This window comes from Gymnogyps californianus, chromosome 2 (genome assembly GCF_018139145.2).
Source record: "Gymnogyps californianus isolate 813 chromosome 2, ASM1813914v2, whole genome shotgun sequence".
NCBI lineage: Eukaryota > Metazoa > Chordata > Aves > Accipitriformes > Cathartidae > Gymnogyps > Gymnogyps californianus.
This window is the reverse complement of record NC_059472.1, coordinates 38,270,426-38,292,081: the sequence shown is the minus strand read 5'-3', so window position 1 is coordinate 38,292,081 and position 21,656 is coordinate 38,270,426. Positions and strand designations below refer to the sequence as shown.

At 37.8% G+C, this 21,656-nt stretch overlaps 1 protein-coding gene across 2 annotated transcripts in view; it reads right to left on the bottom strand.

The window, feature by feature from the left end:
- The window catches only part of PDE7A (phosphodiesterase 7A), a 75,781-nt gene that overhangs the window by 40,554 nt on the left and 13,571 nt on the right, over nt 1-21,656 (bottom strand). The window contains exon 1 of one of the 2 annotated variants that reach the window (XM_050891278.1): nt 393-452. The exons of the other annotated variant lie outside the window; for it this stretch is intronic. Within the exon in view, the coding sequence (XP_050747235.1) occupies nt 393-452 (60 nt within the window). Of the gene's footprint in view, nt 1-392; nt 453-21,656 lie in introns of those variants that run through there. 2 annotated transcript variants of the gene reach the window in all.

The window sequence follows — 21,656 nt, the reverse complement described above, 5'->3', positions numbered from 1 at the left end:
AAATACACTAATTTGTATTATTCTCACTATGTTTAAAATTGTTTTTCCTTATTTTCACAAAGCCTTTAAAGCACTATAAAATTGAAGATCTGTTAGTAAAGGAGGCAAGCAAACCCCTGCCATTCAGAAGCCATTTCAGATCCCTTTTCCCCATCTCCTACCTGGCACTGCTACAAACACACTCTTCCCACTTCAAGGCAGGCAAAAGTCGAGAGCTACAAAATCACGTATGAACACTTAAGAAACACAATCTTAAATGACGAATGATGTGTTTCCAAAACAGATTAGATTTAAAAAAGAAAAATAAGTACTCGCGAAGTTCTTAATGACTTGTTTTCTCTCAGGCTACTTATAAACCCAGTTAGTCAAAACAGAATAATAAAATGGCCTACCTTAGAAGTAATCCATTTGATAAGGATCAGAGCTAAACACCAGATCAATGCAATTCCCATTGGATCACCCCGAAGACCTGAAGCATAATCTCCGCCCTGATCCCCGCCAGTGCCGAAAGCCGTGTGAGGGTTTAAGAGCCTGAGAAGGAGCGCGCAGCGGTAAGGCAGAAGGCAGAAGGCAGGCCAGCAGGCAGGGGCTGCCTGCACCGCCAACAGCTGCGCGAAGGCTGCAGTCACCTGACAGCCCCAGCAATTTGCTCCGCGTGAGCAGCACTGCCCTGTACGTCTCACTGCCAACTCCACACTCAGCAAGAAAGTTTTACAACCAGAGGACACGGCAAATAGTAAAGCCTTACTAAACCCTACGGAGATGCTAAAGGAAATGAAAAACCATGATTACGTGCTTTTATAACACATATTTTAACACAGCAAAGCTTGCTAGACTACAGGATCAAACTCCAGTACTCACACCACCTGAGCTAATTCAGGATACTGCCTTGCCTTTAAATGCTATGAAGAGCCTGTTTCCAGTAGATTTCACTATAGCTGATATTCACAAGTTCCTTTTCTCTCTGCCACCTGGAGAACTGCTACAAACTGAACTTCAAAAGGTATTTCAAGGTTGCTTTTATAGCAACTTACTATAAATAATGTCAATGAAAGAAAGTTAACGCACTGAATACATGCAATCATTGAAACCAATCTGGTTCTCTAATCTCTTCTTTTGCCCACTAAATGCCAATCCATCCTTCATGCTACCCTTCTAGCCACACATACTCATGCCTGAACTGGCACGTTGCTTCGGTTTATTGCTCCAAGGGTTCAACTTGTCTACAGTCCCCCTTACCCCCCCCCCAGCACTTTCCAAGGTTGGAAAGCAGACTAACTTCCTCTAAAAGCACTGATTATGCAGCCAAGCAGTCCTATATACTTGGTGCAGCTTTGAGATTAATTTTAATTTTTGTCATTTTAAGCTGATAAAAAAGTTTCATTTCAGAAATACAAAGAAACCTCAAATAGTTTGGAAAAAAAGCAGCTACAGAGGGGAAAAAAGGAACAGTGTGGAATATTGAGGAGTCTAAAAGGATTAAGTTGAATAATTGAAAGGAAAATTATAGGAAGATTCTGCTCTTCCTATAATTTTTTTATTATTATAAGAAGATAGTATTGCAAATTCCAATATGTGCCCAAAATACAAAAGGTAAAACAGACTACCAAAGGAGTAACTTTGGCACTGAGAAATTAATTTCCTCCTATCCACAGGAAAAGGGGACACATACCACAGTGGATGTTTACTGAATTAAGGAGAAGACTCAGTAACTGGGATAGGGCTCTTTGTTATTTTATAATATGATTCCTAATATTTGTGCTGGCTTTCAAGCTATAATCATGATCTCGGCACCAGCTGTGGGTTCCTACAGCACCATTACATTCCAAACACCTATCTTCTGCTCTCTCCCCTCCCCATGCCCCTGAAAACCAGTCAGATCAAAACCATAGGCAAGAACATTCAGAATGGACCTTCTGGTACCTCACTTAATGAATACAGTACTTATCTAAAGGTCTGTCAAGTTCCACCCAAAATACAAACTGTCACGGAGGTAGATTTAACAACATTACCATCTCCAAAAACTTGACAAGGTTAAGACACCCTGACAATTAGTCCTCACCATTTTGATGTTACTTTAAAAAAAACAAACCCACAATAAATGGCATTAGGCTATATCTGCATTAGCAATTTGGCACAACTGGAGGAGATCAAAACACAGCTGCTGCTGAGGTCTTTACACCTATACTATATGAAGCCCATGAGGGTTTTTTTTGCAGGCCACATTTACTCAAACTTCCTGAACCGGACCCTACCACAGGAGGTTCAAAGCTGCCAAAAATGACCGATAACTGGTCAAACCGCTATGACCCTATCAAGGGTTAGAGTACATTTGGTGCACACAAGGAGTGGAATGGCTTAGTTTCTTTTGAAAGAAGCCTAGTTAGCACATACCAAAACCACTCCGGAAAACAAACAAATGGGCATGATAAACAGGGACAATGAGGTGATTTGCTTCAAGACTGAACTCTCCTCCAAATAAAACTCTAACACAAATAGCCTTATACTCTTTGAAAGGTCACGCATTTCTCTCCATCACCACTATTTTCAATCCCTGATCAGTCTTCTCTGTTTTCCTGTCTCAAAACACATGAAGATGTTCTTGGAGTATGTGGATGGTCTTATGCCAGGTGCATGGAGCAAGCCTTTCTTCCACTGATATCGGAAACACATTATCTTAGAAAACATAGTGATACAAAGTAATCACCCTTTCCTCTTCTGTCTTCCAATAGTAAGTGGTTTAATTAATTAACCTCCTCTTACTGAAAGTTTTTCTTTAAACTATTGTCTCATGCATAAGTTTAATACCAGAACACAAATAAAAGTATTTGCCCATCTGTTAAGCACCACTACAGCATTATTTAACTATGGCTTGGAAATGGAAAGACTGTTTCAGAAATAGGATTCTGAATTTGGAGACAGAGGAAGACCAAAAAGTGCACTGGTTTGTATTGAGAAGTATAAGAAATCAACAAAGAAGCTAAAGTGCTTCTTTTGGGGAAAGTACTGCTTTGAATAACCCCATTAACAATTCTACGGTGAAAGTGAAATAAATGATGTTTTACAAGTATATGAAAGAAATTATTCAAGGTCATTAGCAATTATGGTAAACCCTCAGGTACAGGGCTACATAAAAATAAGATAGTACTAAATTCCCTCTGTGATAGCATACTACCTATTATACTACCTAAGTTCTGGGAGTGCAATCAGTGACCCCTGGGCTGTGAACATCACCATCAGTCTCATCTTCATCTTAAAATGAAGAAGCAAACCAGAAAGAACAGCTATCATATCTTGCATTTTTTTGTCTTTTAAAAATTATGGAAGTTCCTAAGGCTGTTTCATTTTCTTTCTTCTTCTCTTTTTCTTCCCCGCTTTTTAGGAGATTCTTTTTCAGTTTTTCTAAAATTCATTTTCTCAATGCATGCAAAGATACAATGTTTGATAAGGCAAGATTTCCAGTACTTAACACTCAAATATAGCATAGAAGGCATGATCTAGTTCCTCTGTCCTTACCATCAGCTCAAATGTACAAGTGCAATTGGTGTCTCTTACCATTTCCAAATAAAGAAATAGAAATATTCCAATGACTTCAATGTAAACTTCATGATACACGGCATTGTAGATGCATCTAAGCAGTCAAAGGCATGTTTTGCTACAACTTTTGCATTTGCTGAGTAAACATTTCTATGTAATTTCTTGTAAGACAAGAATTCGTTATCAATACAGCAGAAAGCACCTGGTGTCTTGCAACAGTTGTTACAAAGATTCCACTAAAGAACTTGCTCAAGATACCAGTTTGCTCTCATTATGAAACTGGCATCACATGGGACCAGCTCCTACCAATTCAAACTAGCTCCCCATTCATATGCCATGGTGATTTGCAAGGATCCAATTATTTCTGTATACACTCCAAGAGACCTGCAAGGCTCCACACGGAAACCCATTATTTCCTATTAGCGTACTCTGTTATTTGAAGTACCAAGTACAGGATCCCAGTTTTACTTGTACATTTCTAAATACCCATCTGTTCCAATCCTTATCTTTTTTTTTTTAAATACATTTCAGCAGTCCTGAAGAATGACTCAGTGTTGCCTTACAAACCTCAGTAACTACTCTTTGTACAGAAGTGTCTTTAAATGCTCCCCCCCAAAACATTTCAATAACACGTACAGGAAATCCAGAGTTGAAGCAACAGCACCATATTTCAGACATTACTGCGTCTCATATGATGCTTCTGTTTAAATGCAGCACAGCTTCACAGATCTCCATCACCACACGAGTTTTTATGCAGATGTTTGAGGCCCATTGCTAATCACTCCTACTTGCCAGAATGACCTGATTTCACATGCATGCAGTTGTACACCTGGCCCAAAAATGAGATCTCCGTGGAGTCTCCTTTGCCCTTCAAACACCCCCTTCCAGAACAGACACAGAACAGTGGCTTGTGGCACACTGATTTCTAGGATACACTCCTGACTGGCATATTACTTGTTATGCCCCAGTCATGGAACTTAACTGTATTTGTATTAACAGCATGTAAAGACAGCAGAGGAATAAGCCTATCATTTACCAATTCATCAGCACGTTGTGAAAAAAAGCCACAGCTCTCAACTAATTTCCATCTTTTCTTTGCTTTTCTCCCTGCCTCATTATCTATCATGTGTGATCTCTCTCTCCAGCAGAATTCACTAACAAAGAATAATTAAATGGTAATCTGTGAGAAGTATTCTTGTAACAAATGTGGGTAGCTATTGCTGCAGCCCAACCCAACGACTGAACACTGCACTCAAGGAAAAAATAAGAGGAAAATACGCCGTTATTTTTACGGATACTGAGAGCAGGCCTTCTAGAATTTCACAACGCATACACAATGATCAACTTTTACAAATGCTACTTCTGTTTATGTCTTAATTTAAAATGTTATCTAAGCATTTTACTTTCAAGTCAGCTTCTTATTTAAAAGATTTGCCATGTTAGCCTATGTTGCAACTAGGTACAAGATTCCAACTACTCTAGCTGCTTATTAATAAAATCATAGAATCACAGAATCATTTAGGTTGGAAAAGACCTTTAAGAGCAAGTCCAATTGTAAACCTAACACAGCCAAGTCCACCACTAAACCATGTCCCTAAGCACCACATATACACATCTTTTAAATACCTCCAGGGATGGTGACTCAACCACATAAAGCTACATATCAACTAGTAAGCAATAAGCAAACATGAAAAATTACAGAAAGTTAGCAAAATTCACCTTCACTACCACATATAAGTCATCATTACTACCTAACTCATTGCAACTTAAAATCAACCGGCCTTTTGAGTTCAACCAAGGGCTTAGAACTCCAGAACATGAACTTACAAAGCCAAGGATGGCTACAGATCCAGAAGGCAGAATTTAGCAATTTCCTTAAAGACCACTTTTCATTTTTAGACATCTGCCATTTCAGTCTTCAATAAGATAGAAAAAGAAAGAACCCCCCTTAGAAAAGAAAGGATCCAATCTCGATGAATGAAAGGAAGCTATTTCCATACCACCACTCATTCATCAGCTACTCTAAACTATCAGGATCATCTTATGTGCACTGCATTTCCAAAAGGGGTAAGAGATAGTCTATATTTTACAAACAAATCACATAAATCTTTGCCAAAGCAAGCATGCTATTAAACATTGCATTTTTCTGATGGCTGTTTTTAACATTTCGTCTTATTTGCTCAACATCATGCTTAGGCAGGTTAAAAGAAATCGCTGTGTAACACTGAAAAAGTGATTCGGCAAAAATGCACATATTGTAGTTGAGGGGTGGATAAGAACACATTTTCAATTTTCTTGCACAGATTAAACATCTAGAAACAGATTACTTCTTTCTAAAATGCTTCTTTTGCAATACAAATTAGAATAATCTCAGTGCCTCTGTCATGTCATGAACTTCAGTTAATCTTCTGGTGATTTGTTTTACCTAACATAGTAAATTTCAGAGTTTCTACAAAGAACATATCGTTATACATTTAAAGGATCTAAACTGGATCATTTGTCACTGTGCAGGTTTGTACCATATAGCCCTTGTTCTTATGAAAACATATCTAGCCAAAGAACTGAAGTTCCACAATACAGTATTCTTTCTCAATTTTTTTCAGACATCCATTTTCTGAGGCTTACTTACTATTGCATTTTAGGGCTTTGTTTAAATCCACAGAACTTAGATTTCTGCTTCTCTCCAGAGAAGAGATGTTGGCAAGAAGCTATACTCCACTTTTACCAAATCCTCTTTGAAGAAACAAAAAAAAGTATTAAAAAGTTAAGATGACAGTCTTCACACATATATTTGTCATGTGTTATTTAGGAAATAACTGTCTGTCAGACGTAGTGAGGCTTATTACCTTGGACAGAGAACCATTTTAGCATGGTCGTACAGATGCTCAACCAGGGCTGGTCTGCATCAGCTTGTATCTGTCCACACCTGTTTGCAGATACTGTCATCTGCTCATTCACAAAAGGTCTGTGGCACAGCAAGAAACTGGACCAGTTTTAGAGTTCAATACGAATGCCTTCATCCGTGATTCTGAAGAGTTAAAAAATGGTACTGTTGTTACAAGACAAAGTACCATCATGGCCTCAGACTGCAATCCATTCAGTAAAGACAGACTGTTCTGAAGGTGAGATGCAAGAAGTTGAGTTTTAGCTGCTCTGAGTTACCGTGTTTTACTATTAAACACATCTTCAAAAAAGATTGAATGGTATATTAGAAGCAAATAAAGAGTAATTTCAGTTCCCACATACTTCACATATTGCAAGTAACCTGGCTATGTAAGTGAAAATAGATGAGCAGTAAAGTGTGACAAGAAAAGCTACCAATGTTTTAGACTTTGTAATAAAACATCTATGTTCTATTTCTAAAGCACATCCTTTGAACAGTGAAAGACTGTCTTACTGTCTGTCTTATATTTAACTGGAAACCTGAATAAAAAACATTGAGGTTACAATCTCACAGAAAGACAACATCACAAAATCGTCAACACATCACAACACAAGAAAAGGAAATTACAGAAATTTAAGTCACAGTGGCTGCATCTTATAATTCTTCATAAATTATCTACAGAAGACGCAAAGGACACAAGATGGTTGTCCTCTAAATTCAAGGCTTAAGCTTTTTTTCCTTCAGAGAAGCTTCTCCAATAACTTTTATTCTTATATGAATACTACTAGCTCACCTCTGCAGCTTCACAGCTCCTAGAAGCGTGCGTGTGGACAAGGGGAGCACAGGAAGCAATCGGGGCCTATCCAGACAGCAGATGTATGTACGAATTTCCACCAACGTGCCTGTCTAGCTCATGAACCCAAAGAAGAGAGCAACGCAGTGCAATGAATGAAGGCTAAAAGGCATGGGGGCGGGTACAATGTGAGCTGCTCCTTTGACTTGCCCCCTGGCTTCTCTCTCACTCAGACATGAAAAGCAACCAGAAATTAATAGATTGAATCAAAAAAACCTAAAAGCTTCTATCTGGCTCCCAAGTGATGGGTAATCTCCCATAGCTATGTGGGCTCACCTTCTCAGCCTCAGAAACATCTGCCTGCCTTGTTCTTGACTAACAAGTTTTCACTACTCCAGCACTGCTAAAAGACACTTTTAACCCCCTCATACACACTTCAAATCACTTTGTAGGAAGTATTTAAAGAGTAGTTTACACAAAATTAAAATATTGACATCTATTGAGACTCCCCAGGCAACACAACTTCCATTTATGATAAGCAGGTATTTATGCAAGGATTTTAGATATCATTTTCAAATTTTATTTTAAAAAAATTTAATAATTCCCACAGAAAAAACACATTTCAGTGTTTCCCCAGGCACACAGGCATATGCTAAAGCTCAAAAAAATACACTAAACATTAAAAAGGCAGTAATAAAATCATCTTTGCTTCTGGTTCCTTGCTAGCCATCACACAAAACCATGAAAACACTATGTTGTCAAAAAAGATGAAATTCCAAGGGGAAAGCTGGAAGTTTCACATTAATAAATTAAGGAGATATGGCAACAGAACATCTGAAATAAATCAAGCCTAGCTTTTATTTTCCTATTCTGTGATCATTTCCATTAAAATAACTGAATGACTACACAGGACAAACACTGAAACTGGTTACACCACCTGCTGTCAAATCCACAAATCAATACAGTATTTTATTTATAATATGATGGCATTACAACTGAAAATAATAATTAACGTAAATAGTCATTGCAGAGTTTATAAAGATTAAAGAAATTCAAAGAAAGGTCATATTGGCCGTGCCCAAGCATTTCACCAAAAAGCAAAGCACATAACTAAGAAGCAACACATAGTATCTGAAATACAAGAAAAGATTAAGAGAAGTTACATTGGCCAACTATGTTCAACTTCTTTCACCTCAAAAATCTAACATTTCAAGCTTGCAAAAAAAAAAAAAAAAAAACAAACCACCATTAGCAGAGTTACAGTTTTTGCTACAACGTTCTTTCCAGAGAAAATTCATCTAGAGACTCGTCTGCACTAAACACTTATTTCAGAACTTGCTTATGCACCATACCCAAAAATGCTTGTAGTCTTCCATGCATTTTCCCAAGAACTAATTAAACCTATGCCCATTAAGGTTAAGCTGACCAATTTCAACTGAACTGGTTAAGCAGACCAATTTCAGCTGAACTACTTAAACTTGGAAAGGCTCTAATGAGATGGTAAGCTGAAAACCCTAACCTTCCAAATGCCACAGTTCAACACCTGCCATTGCAACACCTTCCCTCACTTTCCAGGCTGCAATATATTATTGCCAGCTTAGCACCTTTTATTTTATTGAGCTACTGATACAACCCTGTCTTACTTCCAAATTCTCCTTCTCTGACCTGTAGCAGATGCAAATTTCTTACCGCGAATGCTTTAAAAACTTGCTAATAAAGTTTAATAAAGGTATTTTCATGCAAAACTGATATTTAGTAGACATTTACATGTACATGTAAAACATGTAGTTATTGCCTTCCATTAATATTCTGTTAGCACATGGGTGCCAGCAATCCACGCATCCGAAGACTTATCATCAAAAAACCTGATCTACTTATTACAGCATCTCACTCACTGTAGAAAAAGCTGACCCAGTAACAGAGAGAGCTTTTCAGTAGTGGTGTGGCTTACGTCTGCAGGTGTTAGATTGAAATACACTGAAAAGGTTCAGCCTTCTATTACAGAGCTGTCAGCATAAGATACTTTTTCTTGGATACAGAGTTTTTATTTTTTTTTAAATACATCAGTACTAAGAAAGAGATTGCTGACAAAGGAACAGAAGAATTACAAGCTCAAAACTAATATAAAAAAAATTCCCAGGCAAAAAAATCCATATGAATGCAATCTCCTATTAGGGGGAGGCATGGAAGGAGGTATGGAAACAGGCATATAAAGAAAGTGTTCTATTAATAGATTAATACATTTTTTATACACTTCACAGCTGACACATTGACATCGAAAGAAGGTGGAAAGCTAGTAGAAAAAACTTTAGGGACTTCTTCAACTACAACTAATATCCTTCTACAGCCTTCTCAAAAATACAATTCTCCTCATTATTCAACCTGAGCGTGCATTTTATTGCATTTACAGCATTCTGAGACCTCCTACAATTAAAAACCACTTTCAAGTAATTTTTCTTACAGGGATTTCACAGCAGCATACCTCTGAATTTAATAATCGATTTTTGAAGGTAACAAGATGCTACTTTCATTGGCAAGCTTTAACATTACACAGAAATTGAATTTAAGAATCTAGCATTAAAAAAGTTATTTCAATAGGATTTAAAAGATTTACATTTGTAAAATTAAGGTCCATTTCCATTTTACTTAGTTATCCTGCAGGGATACTGAAAAAAAGCCATACAATTGTTATATTGTTTCTTAAAGAAGCAAGAATTGTAGCAGTACCAACAAGAATGTTTATCCCTGAAGCTTCTTGCCACCCACTGGACACCTGTCAGTCTTGGCACTGGCCTTTATGTGCCCATGTAAAGAAGATTTTGTATGGCATAGCCCTCTCTTGACCAAATTAGGCTAACCTCATCTGCATTGACATCAGTGCCTATAATTTTGGAATCTCATCGACAGAAATAGCTTTATCACAGGGCCCAGCATACAAATTAAGCATCTGTATAGGGCGTGCTGAACTTGTGGAAGTGATGAAAAGCTGTAGTGGAAAAATCTTAGCATACGCTTTGAAGCTATATCTAATTAAGGCAACAGTTAGCTACTTTGGGTGAATTTATTACTTGAAGTCTTGGGTTTAGTCCACTTGCAGTATTCTCTGTTTGCACACAAGCTGGTGTTAAAACCTTTCATTTTCACTGAGAACTCTAACAGTAGTTCAGCTTAGAATATTTGAAAGCATTTAATATTTCAGGTATATAGAAATCACACAAGTTTTTATTACCAGATCCGAGTTTTGTCTTCAAATTTAGTGTCACTAATCATCCCATTATTCTGTGAGAAGCCATTTCAGCTTGCTATGGGATTATCTCCAGTACCAAATTTGTGCTGTCTATGAACGACAAACTAAGAACACTAAGACACAATTAATTTCATTAACGTTACATGACTTAGGCAGTAAGGGGAAAGTCTAGTATACCAGATCATAATCTCCTTATAAGTGTAGTGATGTAATTTTATAGAGGGACTTTTGGAAAGAAGCAGAATGGCAAATAATTAAACTACATAATCAACCTCCGAAACACATTTGGAAAATGAGGGAAGAGAAAGAGAGGAGTAACTTGCACAACTGTAGCGTAATTCCAGGCTCCTCATCACTCTGTCAGAGCTAGGAGTTTGCAGATCGAAAGGCGTACAGCACCGCTCACTCTGTTCTCCAGGAGAAAGGAGGATCTGCTGTCAGTTACTTCTCCAAATATGATGGAAGACAGACACAAGCCTCAATATAATTAAAGCCTTTCTCACCTTATGAAGGAATTTTAAGACTTATGGAAATATAGATGAGCACATAGAACTAAAGATCAGAACAAAAGAATAATAGAAAACACTAAAAAGATTCTTTGCTTTAAAATAGTTACTGAATATGGATGTCATTACTCCTGAAGGGAACAGTACTGGAAGCGCTGAGCCTACCCCCAAAGACTTACTAGAAAAAAAATAGAAAGAAATGCAACCCCAGCCTGTAGTTCAAGATCCCTGTTTTTGGGGGGGAACCTGGGGAGCCAACCTGTGACATACACAGCAGAGCCTTGCTTCCCATACTGTAAATCAGTCTAACTCCACCACAATTAACCCAACTTTACTGCTTCCTATACAAAATTACAAGTTGTTCCTCATGCTTCTAACCAAAATTTTCCATGTGTAATCAAAGAACTCATGCTCATCCTACTGTCCCCTCTTTTGCATCATATCTCACCAAATAATAGTGCGGGGGAACAGGGAAAGAAAGGTACCATGTACTGCGGCTGACCCATCAGCCTGGTGAAAAGCCTAACTCTTGGTCTTTCATTCACTTTCCAAACTGTGAAGAGCAAATCCTGAAAATAACAGATCAATTGATTTTCAACACTGAACTTTTACTCTGCTTTGAGATATGAGTATTTCTATTACATAATTTCTATTTTTTTTCAAGAAAATTTCAGACACATCCTTCTAGACAATTGATACAGACATTTTGGAAAATATCCTGAACTTAAAGGTATTCATGGCAATAAATCATTAGCCAACATAGTCAGCTGCTTATAATCCATACTTATGATGTCCTTAACTTTACCTCCCCTCCCCCCCCCCCCCCAAAATACAAAAAGAAAGAAAAAAAGAGTACTGGTGCATTTTAACTAAATTCTCTTACAGCATATACTTTTTTTTTTTAATAGACCAAGATTAAGAGTCTATGCTGGTTTTCCACAAAGCTCCCAAGTCAATTTATGCACACAGGTTGTTGCTCCCATAATTAAGTCATAAATCTTTACTTAAAAAGTGAAAGATCTGAAATGGCAATAGGCTTCACGTATTGCCAAATGCTCAAACTCCAAAGGCAGAATTAATTTTCTCAGTGGCTTCTCTAAAGCACTCATCAAAAATACCAGAGCACTTCACAAGTACTCATCTTCAAAACCCCAGCCCAGCAAAAAGAGATCAGAGCCCAAACATCAGTCCTTCTGGGCACCCAATTTAAGACTGCTAGAATTGTATTCTTCCAATTTTTCAATCACATACAGCCCTCAGGTAAGCATGGCTCCCTAGCTTGAGACTTTTTCCTCTGTTGGGAGTGGGTGGAGGGGACAAAGAGGGCAGAAAAGGCAAATCAGGCTGCAAGATCTCACATCAAGCACTTAACAAATGAGAAGGATACAATCATGATCTAGGAAAAGCTTGATTTACACATCTGCACTAATAACCAATTACAAGATGGAAGCATGAGAAATATCTTTTTCTCCAGAGTGGCATTTAACTGCCTTATAAGTACACACAATCCTCCATTCTTCTTAGACAAAAAACACAAGGAATGGTTACAACGCTTCTCACAAAACAAGCAAGTACATTTTGTGCAATAAAGGACCCAGAGATTTCCTGGAAAATATTAACAAAATTAAAACCTCACAATGCATCGATGTAAGGATGTTAACATGGGTTGCACAGACAATCCCAATGCATATTTCCTAAATGCTGTGCTTCTCTTTAGAATTACATCCATAAGGGAAGAAAACTGTTATGTCATAGTTGTTTTCTTTCAATTAAAAAAAAAAATGAAAACAAAAAAACAACTAACCAACAAGCAAACTATGAAATTCTATTGGGTTAGAACATACTTTACCCACGTAACTTCCCAAAGAAGTTGCAAACTCTAGATTCATCTCAGAGGCCACTTCTGCTGTTTTAAGATATAAACGAGATACATAACTTATCACATTCTAACAATAGAAAACAAATTAAAAATCTATTTTAAAAATTAACAAATTGAAAATGTATCCCGAGCAACAGAGTAATGAATCTTTACATAGAGATATACAAATGTACTCAGCATATAAGCTGTATTTAGAAACAAATGCACAAATTTAAAGCAATCATTCTTAACCAGCAAGTACCAACTTTTTACAGAAAGCAGTACAATGCAAAAAAAATTTAAGTAGTTATGTATGTAGATTCACTTTTATCCTTCTTGACCTGAGCTACTCACACTTTTCCCTGAACAACTGAACTTTCTGCACTGGACTGGCTGCTTCTATTATCTACAAATCCAAAAGTTCAATAAAAACTTTAAAACTCCTGGGTTTAGAACTTCTCTGAAGTTGCTTCCTCTAGGCAGGTTAGTTCAACACACAATGCCTACTAGAGTTGTAAGTGGTACAGTAATCAAGGCTAGGCGTGGACAGGGCGTTAGCCATAAAGCAATCTGTCCTTAGTGATGAGAGTAAGTTTTCAAGTGCACAGTTCACGCCAAAATGCCTTTGACCCTGAAAATTTAACATTGTACAAAGCTTTGAACAGGTTAGCTACAAGAGCACAGCAGAGTGCTGGAGAGCCTCCTAAGAACCTTTGCAATAATTACAATACTAAAACATTGCTATAATTAAGCTTCCTTGTTTAATAAAAATAATTGCTTAATGTTTTAAAATCCACAGGTATAGGGTAGTTTATCTGAAAAACTGATGCCTCTCATCGTCAGGTTATGGCTTGTGTTTACTGGTACAAGACTACTATCGTAAGTACTTCAAGATCACCTTGAACTGAGAGATTGCTATGCTGTCTGTTACAGTATGTATGCGTGGGGTGCAACACCCAGGGCTGGCATTGACTTGCAGCTCAATGCACTGACATTGTTAGACCTTCTTTTTATTCCCTAATTTTGCAAAACAGGTTTCAATATAACAATGCTCAACATTTGAGAAGTAGGAAGAAGTAAGACTAATAAGCTGAACTCCTTTCCTGGCTCCAGCCTCCCACACACTGTGGACGTGTGATACAGGAGGCTCGCCGCCCTTCAGCTGCACAGCTTTCAGCCTTCCACCGAGGCATGGCTTGCCCTAAAGCGATATATATTATTGCACTTCTTCCTGATTCCAGACATGTTGTGAAGGAGTGGGATAACCTCATACAAATGCAGGGCTCCTGAAGAGAGGCACTGGAGTTAAAAACTTAATTTCTTGCAAGTAGGTATCTATTATCATATGTTGGAACAGACCATGGAAAGACAGCTTTGAAATTGGAACTGTAACTTCTTCAAGGCTTAGAAAGGCAAGTCTATTATTGCATTAGAGAAAAATATGGTTATGTTTAAAAAACAGCATACATTTGTGAAACATTCAGGATAAATTTCAGTTTGCATCAAAACGGTACATTTTCATGTTAATACTATACTATAACATTTCCCTTTTTTTGTACGAAAAAATAAAGACATCTGGAAGCTAAAAAATTTCTTTGAATGCAAAGTTATAAAGGTCACAAAAATATCCCCCACAAAACCAGCTGAAGGGACAATAAGCTATTTTCCACTGGCAGATAACATTAGCTGGATATTCTCACAATATTTTCATGGAAATCATTCCATATAAAATAGAATTCCATACACAAAATTAAGCAAGTAGCTTATCAGCCCCCAACCCCTTCCTCCCTATAAATTACATCACAAACCCCTCAAAAGAGGAATTTAACTTTTATTCTCTAACCAGATATCACAACATACTTATGTCGTGGTTTAACCCCAGCCGGCAGCTAAGCACCACGCAGCCACTCACTTACTCCCCCCCACCCCTGGGATGGGGGAGAGAATCAGGAAAAAAACCTCGTGAGTTGAGATAAAGACAGTTTAATAGGACAGAAAGGAATGAAAAACAATGATAATGATAATAATAATATGACAATAGTAATACTAAAATAATTAAACTATACAAAGCAAGTGGTGCACAATGCAATTGCTCACCACTCGTTGACCGATGCCCAGTTAGTTCCCGAGCCGCGATCTGCCCCTCCCAGCCAGCTCCCCCAGTTTATATACTGGGCATGATGTCATATGGTATGGAATAGCTCTTTGGCCAGTTTGGGTCAGCTGTCCTGGCGGTGTCCCCTCCCAGCTTCTTGTGCCCCCTTCAGCCTTCTTGCTGGCTGGGCATGGGAAGCTGAAAAATCCTTGACTTAGTATAAACACTACTTAGCTACAACTAAAAACATCAGTGTGTTATCAACATTATTTTCCTACTAAATCCAAAACACAGCACTATACCAGCTACCAGGAAGAAAATTAACTCTGTCCCAGCTGAAACCAGGACAACTTATTTTACTTTAATTTTCCTGGACATCTTGTACCATAAAATATATCCTGACAAACTCACCTGATGGATTACTTTGTTCTGGTTTTTTTCTTCCCTAACATCTATGGTTAATTTCTGTGCAACAGTTTGAGATTCTTCCTTTAAAATTGAAAGGGTGATGACTTCTGTAACTGCCAGTATTTTTGTTATTTCAAACATGTAAAAGGGTGAAATGTAAGAAACCCAACGAACAACTGAACTGAAAGCCCCCTGCTGCACTTCAGATGAGACTAAAAATAGGTGAGAAAGCTCAACATCAGAACTGCTTATTATTTTTGTGCTCTCAAGACAGAAAAAATGGGAGGAGGGGGAGGTCTGAACAAATTTGAGACAGAAATATAATTTTGGGTTTGGTTTATGACAGAAACCATATTTGGGTTTGGTTTTTTCCCCCATGTTACATTATCTGTTTGATACAGGTTTGTTTACTCTGTTTCAACTTCAATGGGTTTCACTTCCTACCTTTTTGTTGCACTAGCAAAAGTGCAACCAACCTACAAATTTCTGAGGAATATACATGAATGTTCCTCAAGCCCAAAGACGACGACCTATTCAACAGCGCTACTTAGTTGCTCCTACCTTTTAGCTTTTGTGCTGCAGTGAAACCTTTTTAACAAGGTCTGCAAACTGCTCAGGAAACCTGACAGTAAGATAGTTCATTAACCAAGAGTTTAGAAAATGGGAGGCTGGGAAAACCCACCTCAGGCTTGCAATGAGGCATAAGAGCTTCTCCTGAAATAAGATGAGCAAACATTTTGCAAGGTCAGAAGAGTAACCCAACTCTTTGCAGGAGTTTGGAGAAAAGAAGTGACTGAATTCATGAATCCATAAATGTACACAGCATGTGTACCCTAAGAAAGGGGAAGACAACATCCACGGGCTTTTCTTTAACTGCCACTCGTGACAATTAACTGCAGGTAGGAGCTGAGCCTCACCACCACTAGATTAATCCAGAAGAAACTTGGGCTCTGCTTCACAGTTCACACAAACGGAACCAGAAGAGAAGCTAGGCATATTCTTGCCTCCCTCAACAAGCAGCAAGTAGACTATTTTTCCCCACTGCCTGACAGTTTCCATTTCAGCATGCATATGCAATAGTGTATCTATGAACTGCACCAGTTTTTAAGAACTTTGTCCGAAGTAACCTATCCAATTTCCCTATATTTATCAATCTGGACTGCCAGATACCTGGAAATCCTTCAGAGAGCAACCTGGTATCACACACAACAAATCAGCACATTCTGGGCACTGAGATCATTTGATATGATAAAGTCTAGAACAGACTCAGTGAGCTTACGAATATGCCTACACGTATGCACTAAATCTGTGCATGTCAAAGCCTGCTACATGTGTGCAGAAGGCTCCTCAGGTTCCTAACCACTTTCTCCAATAGAGAATACTAGGTGACTCATTTCCTTGATGTGTACATGCATCATTTCAGTGTAGATAAGAGACCTTTTTTTTTTTCTTTCTTTTCTTTTTAAACCACAGGTGTTGTCAAACACCATCAGACCAAATCAACATCATACCAGTGGCATCCCTTGAAATGAAAATAGTCCTGCTAATAATCACTTGGCATATCTGATATCAATCCATGTTCCTGGAAAAAATCATTGGGGGGGGGGGGGGGGGACAGACAGACAATAGGGAGGGAGGTAATCTGGCTTTCTAGAATAACATATCTTTGTACCTATGGTCAAAACAGACAGGGCAAGCTACCAAGAAGTATCCAGCACTAAAAGCATCAAAGCACCATCAGATCAGGAGAGAAAAGAAATTAATAACTAGAAACAATGCACATGTCAAGCATTACACATACTCTTATCTTAAGCTTTCCAAATAGCCAAGAACTGTAATACACCTAAAATGGCATATCAATTCTGTAATTATTATCAATGAAGTAACAGGCCCATTATATCTGTTGATATAAAAGGCTAATTCAGTACCTATAAAGACAGTTTAATCTTTAACAAAATTGATAAACCTATCTTCAGTATCTTGATAAACATATCTTCAGTATCTTGATTTAGGTGCCTACAAAATCCTCCTCAGGTATGCCACCAATTTTTTTCTTCCTTGCACACCATCTAGATTTCTGCAGAATATCGACAGCCTGCAACTTAATTCGCATGCCACAACGAAGGTCTCTAAGATATCAAGGATGCCAGATTCTGGATCTGTGTGATGATGACTTTACATTAGGTTCTTTATTGTGCTGGTAAAAGATCAGTCTGTCTGTTCATGGAACCAAAATCATTAATCCACACAAAGTTTCTCAGTACAGAAGAAATGTAGTCAGGTATTAACTGGTGAGGCTCTTTCCATCCCCCAGCCACCTCTGAAAGAGCAGATGCTCAAACTCTCTTAGAAATCCCCTATCAAGACACTGCTTTCAGGAATAGCACCAACCCATGCCAAAATACTATCAGAATAATATACTTGGTTATAATATAATGGCTAAGATAAAAACCTATTTTAGAAAGCATAAAACACCTGAAAATGTAATAGTCACCCACCAATTTTATGATGCAACATCTATCAATGTTTGTAATTTAAAGACACTAAAACAAGACTTTCACTTCCACTTTTTCCACCAACAGAAAAACAGTAACTGAAGTTAATTGTTAAGAATTTGATCTGAAATCTTAAGAGTTATTGAAAACATGCAATCTTTAAATGAAAGCTGAAAAAAAGGGCTGAATAAAAAAGTAAGAACGCATTCTCTTAACTTTAATGCCCTCCACTAATATGAATAAAAGCCTGGGAAAAAAAAAACTTGTGTATTCCAATAGCTGTAATTATGATGCTTCACCTATTGTACTTGAATGAAAGCAATAGGATACAAAAATAATTTTTATTTGCTGTGACGCACAAAGCATTTTTTTAATCAAATTATTTCAATCAATACTATCTGCAAATTATAATGAATGTATCACACTTGTATAACAGTTAACTTTTAAGGAAAGAATTTAACCAGCTTACATGAACTTGGAAACTCTGAGAGAGTAAAAAATATTCAAGTTGCAACTGGAGTTGTTTACATTTGTCAGTACAGATACAGCTTCTGGAGTGCTGCTCTGTAAGCATTCAATGCACAGCTGTGCCTATATTCCAGGCAACACCAAGGCAGCTAGTATTACCCGTAAAATTAGTTACTTGGCTTTTCCAAACAAAAAACACCACAGACCCACCAAAAACCAGCCTAGAAGTTCACTTCAGAAGAAAACGATATTTATTTTTCACTTAATCTGCATACCCTGAAACCAGTTTGCAGAAAGAGACCCAATACTGAAAACATTCTGTAGGTCTCATCTTCCAGAAGGGAACTTAATAACCAGCTTCTTCAGCTTTCGTTTTTCCTGCTCAGTTTCTTACAACCGCACTTTCCTTGCCAATATGTGAGGTACCACAAATCCTTAAGTAACTGACATCTTTTCCAAAGACAAATCACCTAGATGGCTGGACAAAGCTGATTAGGAAGATACAGTACAGCCATACCAGCTTCATTTGAATGTGTGGGAAGAACTGACATTGGTGCCAACACATTTATGTTATGTGGTCCCTGCAGATGTTCAAATGCTTTGAGTTGTCAGCTGGCTTTGGAGATACACATCACAAAGTAGACTGGCAATTTAAAGAACGACCCTCCAGGTGGTGTTGTGTGGATTTTAACACAGAAAGACATCTTGAGAAACATGCTGGGATATCTACCTTATAGAACAGAAAGTTTTAAAAACCTCAATGACACATTCCACCATGGGCTAATTAGAATTAATTTGTGCCCCATGGCCTCAAGAGCTGCTCTTAGAATACTTAAAACTCCTTAATCATCTTCAAGAAGGCATCCTTTTGCCATAATTTGGTCTGTGATTGCAGGACAATTTAAAGTAGCAAACCCGAAAACTCTTAATTCCAAAGCTTGCCCATCCACACATAACATTTTTAAATGCCTTTATTTCTTGTTGAAGCGTGTGCCTGTGTATGTCCCCCTGACAGAGAGAGAACGAATGATCTAGTCTGTCCCTTTACCACTGGCAACAGAAACCAGCAGAAGGCTGCATTTGGGCCACCTTTTGTACCCTTACAAGAAATCAAAGGACAAGACCAAAGCATGCATAGTTCTTAAATACCACTATATAGGAACTCCTATCTCAAATATTTGAAAAATCTACACAAGAACATCCTGCCCAATTTTTTTTTTCCTTTTAAATTACAGGCTCTGCTATGCATTTTACCTATCTTTCCTGCTAGTTTTACACATTCAAACAGCTTTTTTGTCCTTCACACTACTGTTGAAATATTTTACCTCTGTGTATTTCACATCAAAAAGCACAGCTCACGCTCCTCCTAAACACTACATATTTGCTTGATGAATTCTAGTTAAAGTTGTGAGGTAAAAGAAAAAAAAAAGCATTCTTCTTAGACAAGACAGTAGGAATTGCAAACTTCTATGTGCTCCATTTTGTGAGTATGAAGGACCAATTATTGGAGTTTTCACATAGTATGATGAAGAGTTAGCATTACCAAGTACAGCCCTTATGGATATGTCCACTAGCTGGCTTCATTCAAACACTGCTTGAGAACTTTAAAAACAAGCAGCTTGGCAGTCCTTCAGTCTTTGCTTAGCAGAATGCCTATTAAAAACAGTCAAATAGAGTAATTTGATACTTAAATACTTGAAATGTACACACGAAGGTGAACATTCATGACAGATAAGTGCAGTTCCTTTAGCAGGCCAACAGCATTTTAATGTCTATGGAATACTAAGACAACGTTTTATTTTAAAGCCCACCAACCAGAGATTCTTTCTCCAATCTAAAGAGGTAGAAGTCATCATGTTGCTCTCTGTAGCAAAAAACATGCCCAGTAATTATAATAACCCATGGTAGCGAAAAACTTGCCCAGTAATCGTAATAACCCATGGCTGCTGCTAGAGGCTTAAATAAGTGTTGGAGATCTAGCATAAAAATGCTATTATGAAAGACATGTCCTTATCTCACAGAGTAATTTTTCACCAATAAGCATAAATACATTAATTCCATTTAGTGAAAAAGCAATATACTACTACAAGAGTACACTGCAGTTAAAAGTGGAAGCAACACCAAAGAGTCTAGCACTAATGTCTACTACAGTATCTGCACCACTAATTCTGTATTACTGGTCCTGGCCCCACCTTGCATCATCAGACCCCAGAATATTTATGTATGTCTTCATTCTCAACCCTTTTCTGTCTCAAACAGCAGTGTCAAGGATTACAGACTGACCAGACTCTTTTCTCCTAAGCATGAGTCCCTCTTCCCCTCAAAAGTACAGGAGCAGAACTACCATAGTCTATGGTAGACAGAAGAGCCTGTAAGACTTGGAAAGGGAATTTATGAAGCAGGAAAGATTCCAAAAACAGCTAAGTGAAGGGATACACTTCTGTGTATCTGCATAGCTGAGATGGGAATAGAGATGCTGGAGGAGATGGATGCTTCAGCAGTGCCTTTCAACCAGATCACACAGGACATGAGAGGTCACTGGTGTTAGGGTAGAGATGACAAGTCCCTTATCTCACCTATAGTCCTTGTACAATTCCTCAGCCCTAGAGCAGAGGTTTAACAGCATTTTGATTCCTGATTTTATTGTAGCATTATTTTTCATAACAGTACTGAGAAAGATTTAAAATGCAGACAACCCGCACATTTCAGTGAAGTAAGTGTAACTAGCTAGCACGCACACATCTAGTTCAGAACTGCAAACTGGAAAAAAAGAAGTATTTAGGTAGGGTAAAACCCACATAATATTTAGACCTACACGCTACAAAACTAAAGAACATAATCACTTCACTAAATATCCATTTTAACTACAAAAACATTTCATCTGCCTTCAGAACTGCAAACCTCCTATCTTTGTTGAACCCAAACATTACACTGTGAATGCACCAATGAATTTTTACTAATATGTTTCTTTTTCCTGAACTAGAAAATGTAGGACCATGGACTGATAAAACAGTAAAAACCTGCAGGATGCCTGGGACTGAATATAAAAAAGAAGGTATTAAAAAAAGTACTGCAATGACAGGATGTTAATGCCTTTGCCTGCATATAAGGCTTTTTTTGCCAGGTCAGTTTGTTCATGGGATGAAACCTGACTTTGAATTATTTCAGTTCGTTATTGGTCTAATTAACCCACATTAGTAGCTTCCTTGTTAGTCCTCTGGATATCATTGCTCTGGTGCTTTTACCAAACCTCTTCCAATCGCTAAATTGTGGACTAAGGACAAAAGCACATTTCACAGTCCCCCTTTATAAACTATTTCAGGCCTATACTCTCTACTGGTTGACTTGGGTGTTCGGAAGACTCA